Here is a 24,209-nt window from a genome sequence, read left to right on the forward strand (position 1 = left end):
GCAGTGGGATCATAATTAACAAGCTGTCACCTGGGACTGATTGTGATGAAGAGCCACCTGAGAACAAGGCCACTGGGAACGCCCAGGAGTGGCGGGACCTGACAACAGATGCTCTGAGTGTGTCACAGCAGTGAGCGAAAAGAGACCACAGCGAAACCAGTCCTCCTGCGGTGTCTCTCCAGAACCCTCTGCTGACAAAACTGAACATTATGCCAGCTGGCAGAGGACAGATATTAATCAAATCCTGTTCTAATGTTGCAAATGAGGGTGATCAGAGTGGACTTTGAGGTGAGAAACAATAAGCTGATGGATAACTGGCGCGCCTCGTGAAGGGAGGATGGTAAACGGGAGAGGGGAACGGGCTCTGCTCCCGCCGGGTGTTCAGATGTGCGGCAAACGCCCTCACGTGTCATTCTCAGCTAAGCTCGCGAGAATGCCACGAGGTGACTTCTCCCTGCTTCCCACTTAAACGCCAACAATACAAAAAAAGCGGGAGGAGGGGAAAGCTCTTATCAATATCAAAAAACCAAGACTGACAGCTGAAGTCTCTGAGGATTTCCTCCTGATTTCAAAACGTATTGGAACTGAATTGAGAAACATCGCTGGAAGCCAAAGCATGCGTTTGTTTGTTTGTTGTTGTTGTTGTTGCTGTTGTTGTTTCCTGAAAAAGAAACCAAGGAACAGAGCCACGCTAACACAAGAGAGGGAAACGGGGCATTCCTTCCTCCATCCCTCGCCCCTGTAAGGGCCAGGACACTGGGCACTACTCTTCAGGGGTCACTGATCAGTCCTCTGCCCATCGGTCCTCATTGATACCACCCTTTCTGGCCACTTTGAGATTTCAGGTCAGGAAGTATAACGATCTTGGCAGAGGTGGGGGTGAAAGCAAGTGGAGAGGGGAGGGAACCACTGGCAAAGGTCACTGAATCCTGGCAGATCACTGACCCAAAGGTAAGAATGCTACAGAGTCCTAAAGGATGCTAGCAGCGTCAGGACCCTGAGATAAATTTCGGAATAAAGGCTCGCAGCGTTTTTATACAGTGAAACCCCGCTGCCACTGTAAACAGTGCAGCGAAGCAACGTGCCCTGGGCTCTCACAGCAGAGATCGATGGAGGCGAAACATAATTTTAAAGAGGCAAATATCTATCACACAAATGCAAACCGAACAAAAGAAAAGCAGAGGTGGAAATTTTAATTCCAGTTGAAGTAGAGCACAAAGCCAAAAGCGCTTAAAGCGGCCAAGGGTTGGCATGAGGCATGACCCTGATAAAGATGAAACAGCCACAGGAGGTCACGCACCTACTTGTTTAACATCAAACTACAAGAGGCCAGAACTGTTTGAAATACGAGGAAAAACTAGAAGCAGCACAACTGCTTGGAAGGTGACGCTGCATTCTCAACGTTTTGCAGAGCAGGTGGAAAGGAAAATCTATCGGCGGGAAAGTGTGAACGCTGAAAAGAGATGAGCAGCCGGAAGTTCCAACCACTGTCGTCAGCCCCGGGAAAGGAAATAGTGTCCTTCTTCAGAAGGTTCGGCACTGGAGGACCTGATGGGGACACGTTAGGAGGGCTCAAGAGATGTTACAGTCACTGTTTCTGCTGTGTCCGTGCGACCGGAAGGACAGAATTCCGGTGTAGGATGGACCACGTGCTCATCAGCAAGTCTTCCCTACCAGTGACTTCTTCTACTCCTGACCTTGTGAATTTTCCAAGTCGATAACAAGCGTCGTGATTACCTGCAAGCTAATCCACTCGGATAGGCAAATCCACCTACTAGTGCCTCGGTTATATCTCAGACACGCTCCAAATCCCACTGCATTAATCACAAAGATCGTTCGCACTTCCCAAAGCCGTGGGCACAGTCCTGGGTTGGCTGGGGGTCAGCCTGACACACTAACACAGGGAACGCCATGGCAGGTCATGCAGGACCTTTTCCTGAAGTGGCGAGAGCTGGGAACATCCAGAGAGTAGAAGTGAACTGAGCACTTACAGAGAGCACTGGGGACCAAAACCTGGAATGCTAAACTCGGTTTTCAAGACTAAGTGGTTCACGATCGGCAGACGAAGCCCGAAGGGTCATAAACTGGGTAGCCATCGCAGCAGAATGGGAAACGAGATGAAGAAAGAGATCAAAGCCAAAGGGTCCAAGCCAAGGATCGCAGACGTCACTGGGGAGCTGGACTTAGGTTTGTTGGCCTTCGCTGAGGTTCTGTGGGCCAGTCAGGCTGTGTTAAAGACACGATGTTGTAGGGTAAACAGGCCAGTGGTCATTACTGGTTAAATACGGAATGGATAACACATCTCCTACCGCCAGACATCTGTCAACTCTCCCTTACCCGTTTTAGTATTAACGGAATTCAGGTCATAAGGGGTAAGAGGGAGGTAGCCAGGAATCCCTCTCACTATGCCCAGAATTTGAGGGTTTCTCATTATGGTCTATCTACATCTACAACTGTGATTGATACAAAGATGCAAAGAGACTTTGAGAGAGAGTACCTAGGGATTCAGACTTTAAATCTGTTCACAAAGGAAATATATGGGATCTACTAGATTCCCTGTGTATCACAATTTACCATACTGCGCTGATTTGCTGGCAGGAAGGAAAAGCCAATTTGCATGGTTCCTGTCAGTCACATGTGGTTTGGAAATGCCAATGCATTCCAGATACACTCTGTGTAAACTGGAGAATCATATCCTATTTCTACTGGTTTGCATGCATGCATATGAAACTCATTTCTCCCACAATGCCACATGAAAATAGGTGAAGAATTAGCAGCAGTGGTCACAGTTAATGAACTTCTTTGTCAAAACCTCGCAGCTGTGATGGTGAGGAGAATTCTCATCCCTCGGGTCTAGAGAGACTGTGACTTCTCCATTTTAAGCTTGCTTGTTCGGTTCTATTCTGTGGAGCGCTGAGAAATAAAATCTGTAACTGTCACTCGGCACACAGTTTCTGATACCTACTATGTGCCGAGCCCTCTGCTAGGTACTGAGACATACCGAGCAGAATTTCCAATGCGAGGAGCTCAGAGTTTGGTGGGAAAGAACAAGTAAATAAATAGCTACCACCAATGTGACTGCTGCTGTTGTAGAGTTGTAGGGTTGTGTACAATACCTTATGGAAACAGGGCGGGAGTCTGCCAAAACTCCACAGAAAAAAGGTGAATCCTGATGGGGAAGTATGAGTTGAAATGAAGAAGGACTGGAAGGCATTCAAGAAAGTGGGAACACTATGTGCAAAGACACGAAGCTCATCAAGAACACATGTTGCAGGGTCCTGAAAGAAATTCTGTATGGCTTGAGGCCAGAGGTAGAGCCAGTAGAGAAAATAATTTGAAAACACATGAGAAAGGCAATAATTCTAGTAAACAATGCTGTTTTAATAGTCCACGTTCTTGTGTTAGTGTTCGAAGATGCTTGCTCACGAAGAAGACTCCGAAGTTGCGGATGAACTAGCTAATATTCCGACGTGCACCATCTCGACTCCATGCCTTGCTGTTTCTCCCATCCTGGCACTTACAACAATACCTGGCACATAGTTAGCACTTACTTCACATAAAATACTATTACCGCATGGGGCAGACAGCCTCTAAGATGGTCCCTAATGATTCATGCCCTGGTGCAAACCCCTGCCCTTGAGTATAGAGTGGACTTATTGACTCATTTCTAAGTAACAGCATATACGAGAAGTCAGGGGTTGTCACTTCCAACACTGCGTTATAAAAAGACTGTGTGGCTTCCCTTTTGGGCAAGTGTCTCATGTACTCAAACTTTCTGGCTCTCTTTGTCTCTTGGGTCACTAGTTGCCATGTCATAAGAACACTCCGGCAGCGTAAGGAGAAGCCCACGTGGCGAGGATCTGAGCCACGCCTAGGTGAGCATGCCCACTGTCGGCACCACGGGAGTGAGCTTGGATGCAGAACTTCTGAGGCCTGCCAACGGCCACATGAGTGAGCCTGGAAGCGGGTTCTCCAGTTCCACTCAAGCCTTGAGGTTTCTGCAGCCCTGGCCAACAGCCTGATGGAAACCTCAAAAGAGATATCTAAGCCAAGAGACACCCAGATGATTTGCATCTACAGAAACTGTGATAAGCCACTCAATTTTGGTATAATTTGCCACAAAGAAAAGGAGAGTCCATATACTATACTAGTATGGTCTACTTCCATTCCCTAATCGAGGCTGGGTTTCTGGTATACCTAGGTCGAGTATGGCAGCAACAAAGCTTCTCCTTGGTGATGGGGCACTGCCTGGAAACCCAGCTTTGGTGACTAGGATCCCAATCGCCTGACACCCCACTCCTCAAGGGACTAACCCCTGTTACCTACTGCCCCACTCAACTGACTGACCATTCATAGAATGAGTCCAGCCCAGCTCCGGCACAGGTCATTGTCTGGTGTGCTCCCTTCCCCTCTGGGGCCCACCGTGGGCATAGCCAAAGTACAGTCGCTCTACTAACTATGGCTGAAAGTCCAGGAAACCTCTATCTACATGACAATAGTCACAGACGTCCACAGAAAGACGCGTGTAGCTAATGTATTCCTGATTCCCATCTGTAACTCTAATTGATTATATGATGTCTTAGAAACTAAATGTTTACATTGCTGAGGTGGGAACGAGTGGAAAAACATATTGCTTTGGGAACGCTGACATTTTGGCAGAGAATTTTTGGTAGTTGGAAATAACAATGCTGACTTAAAGGCAGTGGTTTTATATGTAACAAAGATTTTAAGACCTGGTAAAGATGTTGAATATTTACATAAAAATTATGCTCCGCTAAGGAAAGAAGAACAAAATAATGCTTCTACCAATCGTTCTTTGCTTGTTTATGTCTTTTTAGGAGTTCTTAGACCCATTTTTTAGGTAGCGATTCAGCACCCACAATGCTATATATGGAAATGATAGCAGTTCATCACAGCCACAAGAAAAAGAAAGGAGAAAAGGAAGGGAGGGGACTTTGTACCTCTGTCCCTGATGATTCCGCCCCTCATGCTCTGGGATGCAATTATTGGGGGCTGAAAGACTTGTGTGGGAAGATGTCCTTAGAGCCACCGCTGAGATGCCCACCAGCGAGGATGAGAAGTTCAGCAGCGCTGCGGTGGTATGGTGGGCGAGGACGTCCGGGCGATGGGTCACATTGATAACCAGTGGGTTCTGCTGGCATGACAGCTCATAGGTTCCTGAAGAGAAACAAGGACGTGAATAATATTCTGCACCATTTTTCCACATCTAGTATTCACTGTATCCTCTCAGCGACTCTGTGACGTAGGCGAGGTACCGACCAACATCAGAGACAGATGTGAAGCTAACTCTTGGGTCTAATGGATTGTCCTCCAGTGGATAACTAAATGGATAACTGTCGGACTCACCAAGAGAGTGGTTGTTTCCATTGACATCAGTCAGGTGGAGGGTCGCCGTTGGCCTCGGATGTTTCCCAGATGCCAGGCCATCAGATGCTAAGAAGACGAAAATTGCCACGGCCACTCCTGGTCTACTGAAACACACCTGGGCATAAGCACACGTATGTATGAGCCATTATTCCCCCTAAATGGATAACTGTCGGACTCACCAAGAGAGTGGTTGTTTCCATTGACATCAGTCAGGTGGAGGGTCGCCGTTGGCCTCGGATGTTTCCCAGATGCCAGGCCATCAGATGCTAAGAAGACGAAAATTGCCACGGCCACTCCTGGTCTACTGAAACACACCTGGGCATAAGCACACGTATGTATGAGCCATTATTCCCACTGGGCTATCAAGGCACGTAAAGTAAGAGCTCCCTTCTCCCTTATGAGTGAGAAAAATATGGAGTAGGCACAGAAAGATACTCAAGCTTACACCAAAAGTTAAAATTAGATAAAAAGAAGATAAATTTCAGCTATGAATTTCAGCAAGCGTTTCTTTTTTACTTGGACCTGTCTTTCTTTAAATTTCTCAGAGAAGATCGATCATTCAAAGAGACTATGGCTTGAGATGTTTCTTTTTTACTTGAACCTGTCTTTCTTTAAATTTCTCGATCATTCAAAGAAGATCGATCATTCAAAGAGACTATGGCTTGAGACAATTAGCCATCATATAACCAGCCAATACCTCCTCATCTCCAAAGTGAGAGGAATGGACAGGAGGACAGTCACCAAGCTAACATTTTGTTCTGAACTGCCACAGCTAATTATCCTTCCCCGACTCCCTGTCTTCCCCTAAAATCTTGATCAGACCCTTTCGCTTAGCATGCGGTCTATGATGTCGGGGAGAGGTTATCGCAGAGTCTGTTTTCTGAGATTAGAACCTGCCGAACTGTTTATTCTCATGCAGGTCTCCTGGTGCCCCAAATATTTACATCCTATCCATGACTAGAAAATAAGCCACCAGTGAAGCCCAGGAAACCCTGCCTATTTATAAGGAATATCCCTCGATGCTTAGGCTGATAACAATAAAACTGTTTTACGAAGTCAACCATGGATGCATTGTCCCTGGAAATCCTTTAATATAAAAGAAAACATCTAGGAGACTGAAGGATGGCCCGGAGAGCTTATTTTCCACACTGAAAATATTTGATGCAGTCATTCTAGTTTTATTTCCTATAGCTCAACGTTATTCTTCATTTCTGTTGAGAATAGGTTCCAACCTTCCCTGGTGTGACAAGGGTGTTAGTTTCTGAGACACTGTATGTACTCCCCTAGCTTTTTATCAGGTTCTGGGGGTGAAGAAGCCCCAAGAAAACTGTCCTCAGGGTAAAAGCAGGGTGCAACATCTGATGGCAGGGACCTCCTCTGAACACGGGGAGCAGGAGAGTAGAACATGCTTTCCATTTTAACGAGAATTCCTCCTTGTCCGCAGACTGACTTCTCCTAGTCTCGGCGGCATGTTTACAGTGTCCATTTGCACTGCTGGCTTAATGAGGGCGACTTTATGGTCAGTGCAGGACACCTCTCCCTTCTTCCTCTCCTCCTTTGAGGGAAGGACAAGCCACACTCTCTTTTTACGGTGTCTTTCCAACCCCTCCACCTTTTCATTTCCCCTCTTTGAAGTAATAAATATTCCCTTATAACCTAGGAAACACCCAGACCCATAGGTTATGGCTTGCAATACGAGGTCCTTTGTTCCCAGCTGGATGAGGGCTAGACATGAAACACACCATAAGGTAACCAACGACCTAACGCAAAGCCCTCAACTCCGACGGCAAACGACATCAAAGTCCCCTGGGAACGCCCATGACCTCTTCCTTTTCATACGCCACAAAAGAGACCTGAGCACTGCAAGAAAGTTCTGGGTCATTTCCTGAGCCAGGAACAGGCAGAGTCCAAACAAGTACCTGGCGGCTTTACCCCAGGGGGCCTCGGGCTTGAAGAGTGGGGTGGCTTCAACAGGGCACGGGGGGGGCTCAGTTTTCCCATCTCCGTTGGGGCCCCAGATAGAACCACCCGTGTGAAACTAATTAGCGGGTGTCAGTCTCATGGTGTGGGTCTCCCTATGCCCCCAAATGTCCACCTCATCTGGCATCTTCTAGAAGTGCTGCTGCCTTGCTATACGGGTCCTTGAACCCAAATCGCTTGAACCCAAGCTAGCTCCTGGTGGCAGTGTCTCTGTGCCTTGATTTGGGGGAAGCCGCTATGCCAGGATTTCCAGGCCGTGGCTTATATAGGAAAAGCACAGGCGAGACTTACAAAGGCGACACAGGCAGAGCGATGCTGGGCTACGTGAAGCAAGGCAAGACAAGGGTCCGATCGAGGTGCCAGATGCCCAGTCTCAGGCATCCCCTCTCACGGGGACACGGAAGACGCAACCAGACTTCATTCTCATCCAAACACCAAGCAGGCCCCACAACAGCAACTGGGTGCAGGGGAAGCATAAACTCTCTCACACAGCTGTGGGGGCCTCAACATCAGAGATGAGTCTGAATGTCCACATATGGGTATGAGCCACTTGGATGGGGTGAAGGGAACCAAGCGAGGTCACCATTCTGGAGAGAGTGTCAGCCAGGCAGAGCCCTGGGTTTGACTCTCATCTCCATCCTTACTCACTAAGCAAGTCTGAGCAAACCAGCTCTCCTCTGAGCCAGGGCTTCCCTACCCGCGTCTGAGAAACAGACACATGATCCCTCTCACACGGCTACGACGAGGAGTAAATAAAACCACGTGAAAACACAGGATGGTGCCTGTCATCCCATAAGGACTCAGTGTTCAATAATCTTATTTCCAAAAATAATTTTTTTTAAAATTCTGTTTACACTTCAGGAAGACCAAGGTAAAAATAACATTTTAAAAAGTAACATAGAGCACTATGCTTTTCTGAAGTGGATGGATGAAAACATTGCATAGATGCTATTTTAAATTGGTACGTGTAGAAATGCAAACTGGTACTCTCGGTGAAAACTGGCAGAATCCGAGGCTCTTGGTTTGGACTGTATCTCTACAGTCCAAATGGAATGGAATCCATGAAAGATACATTTTACACACATAGAACTTTTAATAGACTTTTCAGGAAAGCCAGTTCAATATACAGTTATTAAAAACCTACTTTCGCTATAGACAAACTTCTAGGATTACCAGTGTAATTAGAATACTAAAGGTGTATTTCTTATTCAAACAAAGATGATATTTTTAAAAGTTGCTCTTTCCACAGCCCAGCCACAGCTATTTTAATATGTAGAATTTATTATTTAATGTAAGTAATACATTTTATGTATCTATATATGAAAGAGAGGCAGCAGCTGGAGCAGAAAATCCGGCCACACAAAGCTTTATTTATCCCATGCCATCTTTGGCACTACAAGTGACACCCCTCTAATCACCACACCGAATGCGTTCTACGAATGGCTGCCCCCTCCTTCAGGACTGAGCACCCACGTGCACCTCCTGGGGGACCACTCAGACCTGCAGGAGGTACCCCACAAGAGAAAACGCCAAGACGCTAAGATGTCAGGAGGATTCTGGGCTTTGTGACGCTTCATTGTTTGTGTTAACGAGGAGACTGCATTCATGTGTGGCGTGGGCAAAATAAAATTAATTCGAACATGGCTCTGATGAACAAGAAAGCCTGCAGCCGGACATCAGAAAGGAGGCAAGATCTTTCAGAAAAACAAGTAATTTTCAGGGCCGAGCAATGGTCTCGAGATAGGGAGGGACTGACTGCCGGTGAAATCCGCTCAGCGAATCCATCGCAAAATTCTTTGGCACAGAGAAAACACACATTGGACAGATGGACGGACGGACGCACAGACAGACAGAGACTGACTGACAGGCAGGCCAAGGAGAACCGGCCCCACAAACTCAGTTGCTTTTTCATCCAAAGCCCGCATGCTAACTAAGAAGAGTAAGAGTGTGAGGATGTTTTCCTCGTGCGGAATTGTCAGGGCTTAAGAAATCTCTCTTCGATCTGCCTGCTGGGTACAGACACGTTTAACGTGCTCCCAAGCCAAGAGTTTCGACTTCCAGGTCGTCCTTTGTGGTGGTCGCTGGCAAGCAGACCCTGAAAATATACCACAAACTTGAAAAGAATCTTCTCTGAGGTTTTAGAATGCTTTCGGTTAGTTACTGGGTTGTTATTTTTTCTGTGCCTTTCCATTTTCACTCCTCTGTGGCTCTCCCTGATTCCAAGGAGAAAGGGAAGGCCGCTGGGCAGGAGAAACTGGGCGGATACTACATTCTGTTTGTGCGGCGCTTTACAGTTTGCCAAGCGTGACCACGTGCTGTGCTGGAGCCTCCACCAGGCTCATGGGGTTTTATTTGAGATTTTTGTACTGTAATATCCCTAGGATACAAAGGTTATATTGTAGAAGCAGGATTCTACAGAGCTTAAGTGACTTCCTCTAGCTAAATGCTAGGGGAATTTCCAACTTTAAGTTCTGTACTCTTTTTTTAATTTTTTTAATATTTTGTAACTTAAAAAAATGATTTTATTATTAGTTTCAAGTAGACAGTACATTGGTTAGACATTTACATAGTTTATAAACCGATCCCCCTAATTGCTCTTTCCTCTGGCTCTCCGCCTAGCCATTACATTAATGCTGACTGCATGCCCTATGCCATGCTCCCCATCCCCATGACCATCTATCAACTACTAATTTGCACTTCTTTACTTTTGACTGCACAATGGTTCTTAATTTGGGGTGAGCAGAAAATCACAGATTCCTTAGAAAATGTGTTGACACTTGTTCCCTCTCAAAAAAATGAAGTCACACAAACACTTAGGCATAAAAGCTTCATATAATTTCAAGGAGCTAAGAGAACACTTTAAAAACTAGTAGGAGTACATTTGTATTTCTATGACTGGTTTTTAAATATGTTTTCTTATCTCCCTGAAATTGTAGGAAGCTTTTATAATAGAAGGAAACTAGTAATGTTGTGATAAGTATGTAAGGGGGAAAAGGGGTACTAGATAGATTTAGTGGAGTGATCACTTTGTGAGTTATAAGATCTCTTATCATTATGCCGTACAATCGAAACTAATATATTATTGTATGCCAACTATAATTGAAAAAACTCATTGAATTATACACTGTAAATATGAACCAATAATTGTCTATTATATTTCAATAAAACTAAAAAAAAAGAAACCATTCTCAAAGGAAAGAATAGTAGTCCCATTAAGGGATCAACGGAAATCAGATTAAGAATACGTGCACTATTTGTTGACCCATATGCCTTTTTTGTAGGTGAAAAATTATCGAATATTAGAAATTTTATATGGACCATCTAACTATATGGATAATCCCGTCTATGTAGACTTCAGAAATTTGACAAGGAAGAGATCAACTCTCAAAGTTTCAGGGGGTTTTACCCGAAGTCCAAATCTAAGAGAGAAAGGAAAGGTGCGAGGCAACCAGCCTCTCGCCACTGACAACCATGTCTTGGTGGTCTCCATACCTGAAGTCAAATTGGAAGGGAGTTTGGAACCTGGTTTGGCTTCCTTCCCATGTCTGAGCCCCTGTCTCTCTTGGTATTGGTCAAAACCCAGGTCATTTCCTGTGTCATTCCTTCGCAGTACAAGTGAGGCTACAGACACCATGAGCTTACGTGGTTCTTGTTCCAGAAGAGTGAGGTCATTTTGTGACACGAAGAGGGAACCACCATTATGATCCGCACTGTCTCTGGTGAGACATTTCAAAATGTATGATTTGGCGAGTCAGTGGGAAGGTTCAGACCAGAATCAACTCACTGGCTCAGGTCCTACTGAGAGAATTTGCATACCTGTGATTTTAGACACCAGGACAAAGTGTGCAGAGACTCCATGTTAGAAGAGCTTGGGGGGCGCAGAAGGGGGATCAGAAAGAGACAAAACCCAATTTGCAGTGAATACTGTGGTGTGCCGCCCAGATCCCCTCCCCATTGACTCAGCTCAGCTCACGGCCATCTCTTTTCGGAATTGTCCTGGGAGGAAGAAAGCCACCACAAGGGTCATGCCACTTCCATGGAACCAGAGGAGAGGGGAGAAACCCATGTCCAATGGCTTTTAGACAGGAGTGTGTGGGATGCAGGTGGGACAGCTCGGAAGGGCCATCTCAGCTCCCTGTGGGATGCTGACACTTTCCTGTGGCTATTCCTCCCTCTGTCTACTCCTAGTTCTCTCATTCCCCCACAGGTGTTAATCCCAAGGCAAGTTCTCGATAAACTTTTGCATGCAAATCTTCATCTCAGAGTCTGGATCCTGAGGAAACTCCACTTAAGACAAAGTCTGAGAATGAGAACATTTATTATGGATGGAGAAGGTTCTCTGGGGAACAAGAATGTGTAAGTGAACGGATGGAGGAGTGCAGTGCAGAGCCAGGCAAGCTTCCCTCCTGGCTGAAAAAAAAAAAATTGCTATCTCAATTATTCATGAAAATTAGAGTCTGCTCAGTTGTCACGTCTGGGGCCTGTCAAAGCTTCTATGTTAAATCAGTGAAAAGTTAGATTAGTAGTACTCACATAAGAAAGTGGAAAATGAGTGCTCTGCCCTCTGGGGATGATGTGTTTAAGCCACTGGGAGAAGAAGTTCCTCTTTCGATGCACTAGGCTAGGTTTTGATGGAAATGAAAATCATACACACACAATGATCTTTGCTTCTGCAGGATTCCCAGGGGATACAGGGACCCACAGAGGTTAATTTTCCAAACAGAAGATTTCCTTTTGAAAGGCAAGAACTTTTTAGAAATTTCAGTCATGTGTATAGAAATAATTCCAGGGTATATTAGAAATGTTCTGCCCTCTTAAACAGAAGATCCTGTAGGTAACAGAATTTTCACTTGACAAATTGGAGGCATCATCCTGAACATCCATTATTTTCCTGAATGCTGAGGTCAACAACCCTCTTAGTGTGCATATGAATCACCTGAGGATCCTGTTACAATGCAGATTCTAATTTAGTAGGGTTGAGATTCTGCACTTTCACCTGCTCCCAGGTGAGGCTGATGCTTTTGGATGCCAACCATATTTTGAGTAGCAAGGCTCTAAAGGCATCAATGGATATGATTATCTTTGCCTTTAGCTTTGATAGCCTAACGCTGTTTCTCTTATTAATAATATTTTTTTATTATCTCTGCCTTTTAAAATTTCACTATTAAGCTTAAAATAAAATGCAGAGCTAGAAGGAATCATCTAAACCAAACACCTTATTTTAAAGCTAAGAAAACTGATGCCCAAGGAGGTTATATGATTTATATAAGGTCACTTGACTGGTAAATGGTAAAAACAAGGTTTACAATACTTTTTCTTTGAGTACATGTTTTCACCAAGTTTCTAAACTCCTTACTAATTTGTTGCTCCTTTTCTATAGCAGACTGAAAATTCAGAGAACTAATATTGTTAGAATTCTATGTAAAGGAAATAGCTCTAACAAAGGGTCCAGTCAACTTTCCTATGAACAAAGTCTAAGAACTCAAAGTAGTGATGGGTCTTGGTGCTTTCTATGCGTGAGCTATTTCCTTTTTTTCCTAAATTATGAAATTTAGACAGTTTTCTGGGTGGTTGAAGTCATCTCTGAACAGAGAATTAGCACCTGACTGATTAAATTAAAAAGAATTAGAAGGGTTGCCAGATTTAGCAAAAACAAACAAAAACAGACAGGACACCCACTTAAATTGGAATGTCAAAGAAACAACAAATAATTTGTTAGTGTAAGTATGCCTTGAATATAGCAATAATACTACAAATTACTCATTGTTTATCTGAAATGCTTTTTTCTGCAATCCAAAGTTGGAAAGATATAAAGATGCACAATAAGAAAAACAAAAAATGAACAGATGAAAGAAAGAAGACCAGAGAACACAAATTAAAAAAAAAAGAGGATGGAGAAAAGGATTTTGTAAATGTTTTTGTATAGAAATAAAATAGAGAGAGAAAAATGTGAAGCATGGTAGACACTTTTAGACCAGCTAAAGGACAGTACACATTTCTAATACAAACTAGTCCTTAATTTCTGAATGAACAAAGGCTTACTACTGAAGTGCTTCCTAATGCAATGAAGGCCATGAAGCAGAGGGAAAAAACACCTCTCATAATGACACACAGTTGGCATAATAATAGAGTTGTTATGCTTTGAAAAATCAGTGCTAGAAACAAACAAAATGAATGATTTTAAAAAGAAAATATAAATTATCGTAAAATACTTAGGGCTGATTGACAATGAAAGTACTATATGTCAACATTTATGGGCTACAGGAAAGTAGTACTTACAGGAGACTATGGAACGATGAAAACAAATCATTCAAGGATTCAACACAATAAGCCAACAAAGAACATTGGTGTAGACCCAGAGAAACAGGAAGAGAAGAAATAATAAAGATAAGAATAGTAACCAGTGAGTTAGAGAACAACTAGAATGAGAAAATAAATAAAACTCAAAATTGTTCTTTGAAGAAATCCCAGACACAACAATCAAGAAGGGAAAAAGAAAGTTCAAAACATACACTGTAAAGGGAGTGATAACTATAGCTAAAGTAGAGATGAGACGTAATAAAAATACTTTATGAACAATTATCGGCACTAAGTTTGAATATGTGGAAGAAATTAATACATTTATGGAAATATCCAATAGTCCAAAATTGAACATAAAAAAGGAATATATTAATAAAAATAAATGATAAAAGATTAACCAATAAAACCTAAGAGTATATTTAAAATATCATATATAGTAAACAAGTGAGTATACTCCACAAAGGCAAAAATGATATCTAAAAATTAAAAAAAAATCTATCAATGTATTCAACATAATGATGGATCAAAGGAGGAAAATCACATAATTATATCAATTGATACAAATCAAGTGTTCAAGTTAAGCTCGTATATACCAGTACATTTTCCAAGAGGCAGAATAAACAACCTAAGGCTTATTCTAAAATTTACATGGAAAATAAGTGTTTATAAATAATAAATATCTAATTCGATTTTAAAACAGATATGCAGAAAAGTAAAAGGGGAGACATGCTCTACAAGATACGTTTACATAGTAAAATTTATAAAAATAAAAACAGTGTTTTGTTGGTGTAAAGAAAAAGAATACAGATCGATGGAATGCAACAATGTTAAAAAAAAAACAAGCTCATGTATATTCTAGAAATAGTATATAATTATCATGGTACCACAAATTATTAGGGCAAGAATGAATGTTTTAACAGATGGGGTTAGAAAAATTAGCTTATCGTATTTAGAAAACAAAAATGGAACCCTACCTTATTCCATATACAAAAACAAATTTAAAATATGTTAAAGACTAAACTTTAAAAGGCAAAGCTATAAAATATATTAAAAAATTTTTTAAATCTTTGCAATCTTAGAAGAAAACTAATAAATTTGTCTATATTATAATTAAATAGAAGAGAAACACTAAATGCCTGATAATTATTTTTGTAAAGGGATGTTCTACTCCACTAATAATCATAAAAAATCAAAATACAAGAAGATATCACTTTATTCCCATCAGATTAATTAATTTTAGTAATTGGAAAATATTAGGTTCAGACTAGGATATGTAATGAATATACTATTGTCGATGTCTTGAAATTCTTAAGTTTAAGTCCATGTGTCTACATGTATGTCTATATGTTGGATATATTTATGGACCGTCTTGTTCCATTAATCTGTCTATTCATCTACCAGGATCCTTGATATTTTAACCACTATAATTTTATGATATATGCTGATATTTGACAGGTCGAGGCCTCCTTCATTACTCATCTTTTTCAGAATTTCCATAAAAACATTAAAATCAACTTGATAATTCTCTTTAAAATCTTGTTAGAATTTACTAAAATTATGTGAACTGTAATATTCAGGGAGAAGTGACCTTTATATGATATTGAATCTTTCTATACAGGACCAGTTTGTGCCTCTTCATTTTTTTAAGCCATCATTATACCTTCATATAGATATTTCAAATTTTTTTTACATTTATTCATAGATATTTTACCATTTTAATTGCTATTATAAATCAAGTATTTTCTTTCATGATGTTTTCTCATTGGTTATTGTTTAAAATTGGAGAGCATATTTACTTCCATTTAATTTTATACTGAACTAAGTGAAATAATTTTCAGGTTGCTTTCTCTTTTCAGGTGTTAAGTCAAGTTATAAGAAAAATAATTCGAATTTTACTTCTCACGTTTTGTCTCATTTGTTTAATAACTTATCGAGTATAAAATTAAACATCTAACTGATTTGGCTGCTACTTTCAGAGAAAGTAAAATAACTGATGATAAAGGAGTTTTTTCTATTTCACTGATTTCTGCTTTCTGTTATTTCCTTTTTAATTTTACTTTGTTTTTTAATTTGATTTTTTCCTACTTAAGGTGGAAATGTTAATTATTGATTTTATAATTTCCCCCCTAAATACAGACATTCAAAGCTTACCATTTCCCTGTAAGTACTGTTTTAATCACATCCCATAAATTTTACCATGTTATTTTATTACTATTCTGCTCGAAATATTTTCTAATTTCCCCCATGAAATCTTCTGTGGCCTATGGATTGCTTAAGACTGTACTGCTTGAATATCAAAAAATCGAAGATTTCCTAGATATCTAGTTATCATTTCTAATTTAGTACTGTTGGGATCAGAGCATGCACTCTTCATAATTTCAATCATATACATTCATGAGGCTTGTTTCAGAGTCTAGTACATGGCCTACCTTGGTGAATGTACCATAAGCATTCTGCAGCTGTTAATGTTTCTACAAATGTCAGTTAGGTCAAGATATTTGATAATGATCTTCAGATATTAAATACTTGTCCTGATTTTTTTGTCTACTTGTTATATCAATTACACAGAGAAGATGATAAATCTCCAATTATGACTATGGATTTGGTTGTTCATCGATTAGTTCTGTCCGTTTTTTAATTCATTTCCTTTTCTTAGGTACTTCAATTTTATAACAATTAAGATGACTCTGTATTTTTGATAAGTTGACCCATTTATTCTTATAAAATGTCCCTCTATCTCACGTAATAAATACTCTGCTTTGAAGTCTATTTTGTCAGATATCAACATAGAACATGAATTTTCTTATGCTTAGAGTTTACATGGTATATAATTTCTACCCTCTTATTTTCAATCTGCATGTTTTTATGTTTAATGTGATTTTTATATATAGTATAAAATTGGCTCTTTCCATTTTATGTGACTGACGATCTCTGTCTTTTATGTGGCATAGACAATTTGAACTTAATGTAACTAATAATACAGTTGGATTTAAGTCTATCATCTTGATATTTGTTTCCTCTTAATTATTTGTTTCTTTCACCTAAAGGTGAAGATGGCGAGTCACTGATCTTTGAATCCCTCTACAGTGCAATATTTTGTTCATTTTAGGCAGCGTTTATTGAGTTGAATTAAAAGTGAGTGTTCTTATGGAATGGAAATAAGACAAATGACCATAAGTACCTTTAGTATTAACTAAAAACATGATACAGAGCTGAAGTCAGCACACGACAGTCCGTGGGCCAAATACGACCCCTTGCCTATTTTTGTATGATCTGTGATCTTAGAATGGTTTTTGCATTTTTAAATGATTGAAAACACTCAGAAGAAAAATAACGTGAAAATCATATGAAATTGACATTTCAGTACTCATAAACATAACTTTATTAGGACACAGCCATGCCCACTCATTTACATATGGTCTATGGTTGCTTTCATTCTACGATGGCAGTGGTAAGTAACTGTGACAGAGACCATACGGCTCACAAACTCCGAACTGTTTCTTATCTGGCTCTTTACAGGAAATGTTCCCCAAACATTTCTGGAAGAAGGACCACGGCTTTGAGATAAGCTGGATTTGAATTTGAATCTTATTTGTATCTCTACTAGCTATGTTATCGAAAATGCTTAACACTTCTGAGTTTCCAGATCATTGTTTTTGGAATAAGAAAAATCATATCTCTACTAGAGAATTTGTTTAAGAATTAACAATAAGATGCCTGGAACAGAGTAAATATCAGTAAAAATGGTCCTCTCCCTCCCCAACTCCCACCCCACAGTGCCTGGTGTTAGAAATTCTCATCTTTGAAATCTGATCAATTAAATATGCATTGCATTTTCAGTTGAAGATTCATATGCAGTGTTTGGCTAATTAAACCCAAACAAAGAAAGGGAGGAAATTATGGTTAACAGGCCTTAGGCTTTATGTAGCAAGGGTTTCCAGGCAGTGGTCTGTAATTTATAACTGATGTGGAGGACCCTGGTATTTAAAATACTATGAGCATGTGATGTTTTCTGTTAGGGTTGCTAAACAGTCTAGTCTGAGTGAGACCGTTCCAAATTGTAAACATTTCAGAACAGTAATGAAAATAAACATAAGCGTATGATTTTGCCTACGTTGATGGGCAAAACCAAGCAAGTACTGTGAAACCAAGCAAGTACTTATTCGCTGTCAGCTTCTCAAATTGCTTCACTTGTTCTCTGTATTGCTTAGATTCAAAGCACCTTCTGAGAGGGATCATGCCTTCTGTTTCTTTCTCTATCCCCCGACGGCACCCAGAGTTTACAACATGTGCTTAATAAATCCTATGGACCAGATCCATAGATACATCGTCTTTGAAGAATTTAGAAAATCCAACAAAAGAAGCGAGGAAGCCTCTCCTTCCAATTTCACATATGGTTTAATTTGTTTTCTTGCTCACGTCAGGGTCCCCTGTTTAGCCCAGTGCTTAGTTCTGGGTTTGGCATCTCCCAGGTGCATAATAAATGCTAACTGAATGCGGCAACGTAGAGAAATAAAGATGGAAATAGAGTCGACAGGCCTGATCTTCAGGTTGGTCTTCAGGTTTACCAGTTTACTCCCGAGTAAAGTAGAAACAGCACTGTGAGTCTTTAATTCTTATTTTACACATATATAAAATAGGAAAACACGAAGTTTGCCAAATTCACAGGGCGAGTGTGGAAATCAAATAACAAAGTGCATGAGAATGTACTTTATAAACTATAAATGACTTTAAAATGTGCTTATTATTATAAATAACAAAAATATTCTACATTTTGTGTTGTGTAAAGTTCTTATATGTTGGTCTATCGGGCCAAGAATAGGTAAAAAAAAAAAAAAAATGGTAAACTATGAGATATAAGTTGCCTCAGTAAATGTGGACTGAAATGATGAGAATTTATTTGGGCAAGTAGCATTTCAAGGAAAAATAAAGATTTTTGGAAAGATCTTTTCAAGGCTAATGTTTTCCAGTACAACTGTTTCTCACTTGTGCCAATAAATTTGTCTCTGATCCATTGCATACAAATCATATTTGTATATCAAATCAAGATTAAAGTATACTAAAAGGAATCATAGAGTCAGAAACCATGTAGTTCTCAGAAAACTTTGAAAAAACCTAACCAGTTTACTTTTCAATATCATTTCCTAATTTATTTGGTTTTTGTATATTTGTGAAAAATAAACTTTCTTAATAGGTGCTGTACATTAATGTTCAATGACAAATTTCAGTGATTTGTTTTCTTATACAAGGTCTTTACTTCTAGATCACTTACAGTAAGAACAGGGTACTAAAACTAAAATATATATGGTAGCAAACTGATATACTTTAAAAGAATTCCAGTTGGACATTTATGCTTCCAGCTATATGAAATAGCTTATAGTAAAACGAACACTCCTGACAACGACAAGAAAATTTATAAAATAAAACAAATTAAAAATGTTTGAAAGTTTTGAGAGCAACCAGGGCAATAAGGACTGATGAGACTCAAACAGAAAGATACCACATTAAGGGGAAACGAACGTTCTCTGTCATTTTTGCCAGACGTGTTTTTCCATCCCTAAGTTAGGCAGAATAAGAATATAAGAAACTAGGCAGAAATTGGTAGGTGAGAGGCCAAAAACCTAAGCAGAGCTTTTAGCAGACACATACTACTGAGGATAAAGAACTTAGACTTCAGGTACTATCAAAGCGAACAGCCCAATCTAAGCTTTTAGTTGAGACCCCTGAAGGATTAGGCCTTAGGAGAAAGGAAAGATGAAACATACCAGTGTTATCAATATAGAAATACAAGCCTCAGTCATCTTAATTACTGATTGGATTAAGGTGTTCTTTCCTAAATCTTACTATGTTTAAACATGAACCAAATCATCCTGAAAGGAAGATATCATTAGCCAGAGACTCTACAATCTATTCAATGTCTGATATTCAGTTAAAATATTATTCAGCACGATGGTAGATATACTTAAGTGAATAAAAGTAAAAAGAAAAAATAGTCAACATAAATAGACCTCAGGTCATGAGGCTGTCGGTTTTATCAGACACAGACTTTAATATGATTGTGTTTCACATAGTTTTAAAATAGACTATAAGATGATGGATTTCAAAGAAAATTATGATCTACTTAAATTAACTAGGTAATCTAGAATTAAAAATACAATAACTGAAAAATTAATAATTTAATAAGCAGTTTAGAGCCAAATACATGGAGTAAAAGTTGGGATTAGTAAAGCAGAAAATATCTCAGTATAATCAGACCAAAGCATGGAGAAGAAAGGGAACTAAAAATAGAAGAAAGAGAAAAGAGACAAAAGATAAACAACGAAAAGGTCTAATGTATGCACATTTAGTGTCCAAGAAAAAGAAGGAAGTGTAAATGGGCAAGTAAAGACGTGTAAGAAGCTCGACAAACTGTTAGCCAGACGTATGCAAAGAAAAACAGGATTAGGAACATCACAGTTGTTCCTAACTATTGAAGACAAAAGAGAAGAGGAATATATAAAAAATACCAGATAATAAAAGGCATTTCCTTCAAAGTAATACAAATCAGATGTATAGCTGACTCTCCAGAGTATGAAACTGAAAAGACAAAGGAATAACATCATCAAATGGATGAAAGATAACAACTAGCTACCTAGAATTCTTACCAAGCAAAGACACCCTTCGAAAATGAATGTCAAATAAAGATAATTTTGGCTATACAAAAACTGAAAGAATTCATTGCCGGCAGACTCATATTAAAAGAAATAAATTATTTTTATTTAAAAGGAACATGGAAATGTAGAAAGAATTTCTACATTCTGGAATGGGTAAATACTAAGTAATTTTAAATTATATAAACTTAAAAAAGCCAAGAAGCAGTAAATGGAGGTAAAACTCTCTAAAGTATTCATTTCTTATAAAACTGTGAGAGTACTCACTCATAACAGACCCTAACCAGTTAAGGATGCATGCTATAACCTCTAAGATAACAGCTTAGAGAAAAAAAAGTATAAATAACAAACTAAAAGAATAGAAAATAAATAAAACTATTTGTTTAATCTAAAAAAGGTAAGAAGTAGAAACAAACAAAGAATCTATGAAACAAGTACATAACAAAAACATGTTCATAGATTTAAAATTAAACATCATTAATTACATTAATATAATTGGGCTAAATACACTAATTGGAAAGTAGAAAATTTTAAATCGAATATATACATTAAATATTATTATATTATTAAATATATTTACATGAAAAGATCAAAAGTAATGGGATGGAATAAGACATAATATGCAAACATAAACAAATAGGTATAGCTACACTAATATCAGACAAAGTTTACAGATAAGCAAGAAGTATTCTTAGAGATTAAGAGAGACATTTCTTAATGTTAAAAGAGAAAATCCACCAGGAAGATTTAGAAATTCTAAAATTATTCAAATTTCAGTTGGCGCAATATAATTATCACTGCAGAAAATATAAACTTCACTATTCGTCCTTTAATCCACAAATCACCATGTCAATAACAAATGTGAATCATGATCAGTGACCAATCACGTCATTTCTTTATGTCAAATAAAGATAATTTTGTGTGTCATTGATTGGTCACTGTGTCTCTGTTTTTCAGTTCACTCAGAGACAGAAAAGTATGTAGCCGTGTTGCTTTCGCATCTCTCAGTGATAAACCCGCGTGGCATTTGACAAAAAAGGATAATCAAAAGAGAGAATTTACAAAGGAACGAAAAACGATAATGATGGAGGTGAAATCTGAATTAAAGGTCAATAGAGTTATAGAAGAAATTGCTGACTGTGAATGCTGAGGCTGCTGCCATTCAAGAGACTCTAAATATGCAGCCAGAAGAACTTAGTGCAAGAGAAACTATTAACATAATTGACAAAAGTGATTGTGACAAAAAAGATGAAGATGTCCCAGAGGAAGTAAGTCCAAGAAAAAAGTCATGTTAAAAGAACTCGCAGAAATATTTTATAACATTGAAAGCGCAAAGGATAAAATACTGGAAGTTGATCCAAATGGAAATGTGACAATTCATGAAGGCGTAGAAAAACCGTTTTGTAATGTAAGTCATGTGATGAAAAAAAAAAAAAGGCAAGCACTGTTCAAACTACTCTTTGGTAACTTTTTTTTTTACAATAAAATAAAACACTTGAATTCTCTGATGTTTTATATTATAGTGAACTAAATAAATACCAGTTTTACTACTTTTTACAATTTCCCTTCACATGTATTGCTAAAAGTGAGAGTTTTTAATACTGTGACAAAAGCTTTAAGAAGTCATAACAATTGTTATTCTCCCCACTGATTATTAAGCTTGTTTTGCATAGTTTTAGCTTACATGGTCATTTTGGGTTTCCACACCACCATACAAAGTGAGAATTGTCTGCATACTTAACAATACATCTTCAACGTGTATAAATCAAAAAAGTGACCAAAAAAAGGAGAAACAGACAAATCCAAGATTACGGTGGGAGATTCTAACATCTCAGTATCTCTCGGTAGCTGATGGAAAACAATACACAAACTATCAGGCAAAATATGTATTATATACAATATATACTCGATAAACAGAAAATTTTAACAACACGATAGATAAATTTGATCTATCATTAAAATGTAGTATGCTATATGCAACAATTTCAGACTACATATTCTTTTCAAAGTACATGTAATATTTGCCATGATTGACTATCTCCTGGTCCATAATTCAAGTCTCAATAAATTACAAAGGATTGAAACTAAACAGAATATACCCTTCGACCACAGAAGACTCTAGCTATGAATCAAAAAAAAAAAAAAAAGTATCCAGAAAATCCACAAATGTTTGGAAATTAAACAGCAAAAACAGTTATATATGACTCAGGGGTCAAAAAGATAAATCAAATGAAAGCCAGGAGATATGTTTGAATTAAATGATAACAAATATGAGATGTGTGAAATTTGTAGGGTGTTGCTAAAGTCACACTTAGAAGGAAACCGATGGCCTTAATGCATATATAAAAAGAGAAATGAAGCTAAACATTATCCAAGCATCATCTCGAGTTACTAGAAAAAGAGCAAATTAAATACAGACATAAAGGAAGTGAATAATGCATAAAAGAGCACATACGTATGTTCTTGTTCTTATTTTCTTCTTTTTATGTCTGCACGTACATATCCCTTTTATATACACATACAGATATATACACATATACGTGCATATATACATATATATGCATATATGTATTTATTTAGTTGATTCTATAAAAAAGATACACAAAAGACTCATAAAATCAATAAACATTCAGCAAGCCTGAGCAAATAAATAAATAAATAAAAGAAGCCCCAAATTAACGATAGCACGAGTGGAAAAAAGTCCTAGAGAGCATGGAAACATTGCAAGGAAAATAAGAGAACATTATAAAAAACAATGCCAATAAATTCAAAATTTTAGAAATAAAATGAACAAATTACTCGAAAAACTCAACTTACCAAAATTGACCTAAGAAACAAGAGAAAACCCAAATTCTTCTATATTTGTTTTAAAATTTTAACACATAATTTAGATTTTTTTCCTCAAAGAAAACTCCAAACTGAAATAGCTTCACTGATGCTTACTTCCAAAATTAATACCAACCTTAAATAAAATATTCCAGAGAACTAGAGAAAAAATAAACTTATTTTAGGAGTCAAATCTAACCTTCATCGAAAAACCTGACAAGACAGTAAAATATAATAAAATTAGTAGCTAAGCTCTAATGAACACAGATGAAAAAACACTTAAAATATTCTCAAAAAGATTCCAAAATTATTGACAAAGGATTATGCAATACCTTCAATTTGTAATTTTTTCAAGTATACAAGGGTAGTTCATATTTAAAAGTTCGTCAAAGTAAGTCAAGACATTGTCAGAGCAAAGGGGAAAATTCAATGAACATCTCAGAGGCAGAAAAGCATTTGACGAAATTCAACCCCCTTTTGTCAGAAAATTATAAAACATTAAGAGAAATGAAAGAAGATTTAAAGTAACTGAAGAATATATTAGAAGACTAGTATGTTAAAGAGTAATCTCTCTTCAAATTGACTTATAGATTCAATGAAATCCCAAACAAAATTGCATCAGATTTTTTACTTCCATGTGTGGAAATTGCAGCTGATTCTAAAATTTATGTGGAAATTCAAAGGACCAAGAATAGCCAACACATTCTGGAAAAAAGGAACCAAAGTTTTAGACTTACATTATCAGATGTTAAGATTCATCAAAAATGTACAGGGAGAGTTTAATACTGATGCGAAAATATACAGACGAATGGAACAAAATATGGAATCAATAAACAGACCTCCACATAAAGATTTCCAGATGACTTATGACTAAAGTGACATAGAGAAGCACTGTAGGAGAAAAAAATTTAACTTGACTAAAAGTGCTTCTCGATCTATTATATATCCACAGGGGAAAAGTTCTTGATCCCTACCTCACACAATACACGAAAATTCCTGATGGACTGTAGACCTACATATGAAAGATAAAGCAATAAAATTCTGAGAAGATAACACAGAAAAGTA

General features: G+C 38.4%; 1 protein-coding gene across 1 annotated transcript in view; it reads right to left on the reverse strand.

Moving 5' to 3' along the window:
- The window catches only part of PAPPA2 (pappalysin 2), a 210,180-nt gene that overhangs the window by 77,351 nt on the left and 108,620 nt on the right, over positions 1 to 24,209 (reverse strand). The window contains exons 12-13 of the mRNA XM_006907902.1: positions 5,568 to 5,703; positions 4,962 to 5,178 (exon numbers count right to left, since the gene is read on the reverse strand). Coding sequence (XP_006907964.1) covers positions 4,962 to 5,178; positions 5,568 to 5,703 — 353 coding nt within the window. The remainder of the gene's footprint in view (positions 1 to 4,961; positions 5,179 to 5,567; positions 5,704 to 24,209) is intronic.

Source organism: Pteropus alecto, unplaced genomic scaffold (assembly GCF_000325575.1).
Source record: "Pteropus alecto unplaced genomic scaffold, ASM32557v1 scaffold101, whole genome shotgun sequence".
NCBI lineage: Eukaryota > Metazoa > Chordata > Mammalia > Chiroptera > Pteropodidae > Pteropus > Pteropus alecto.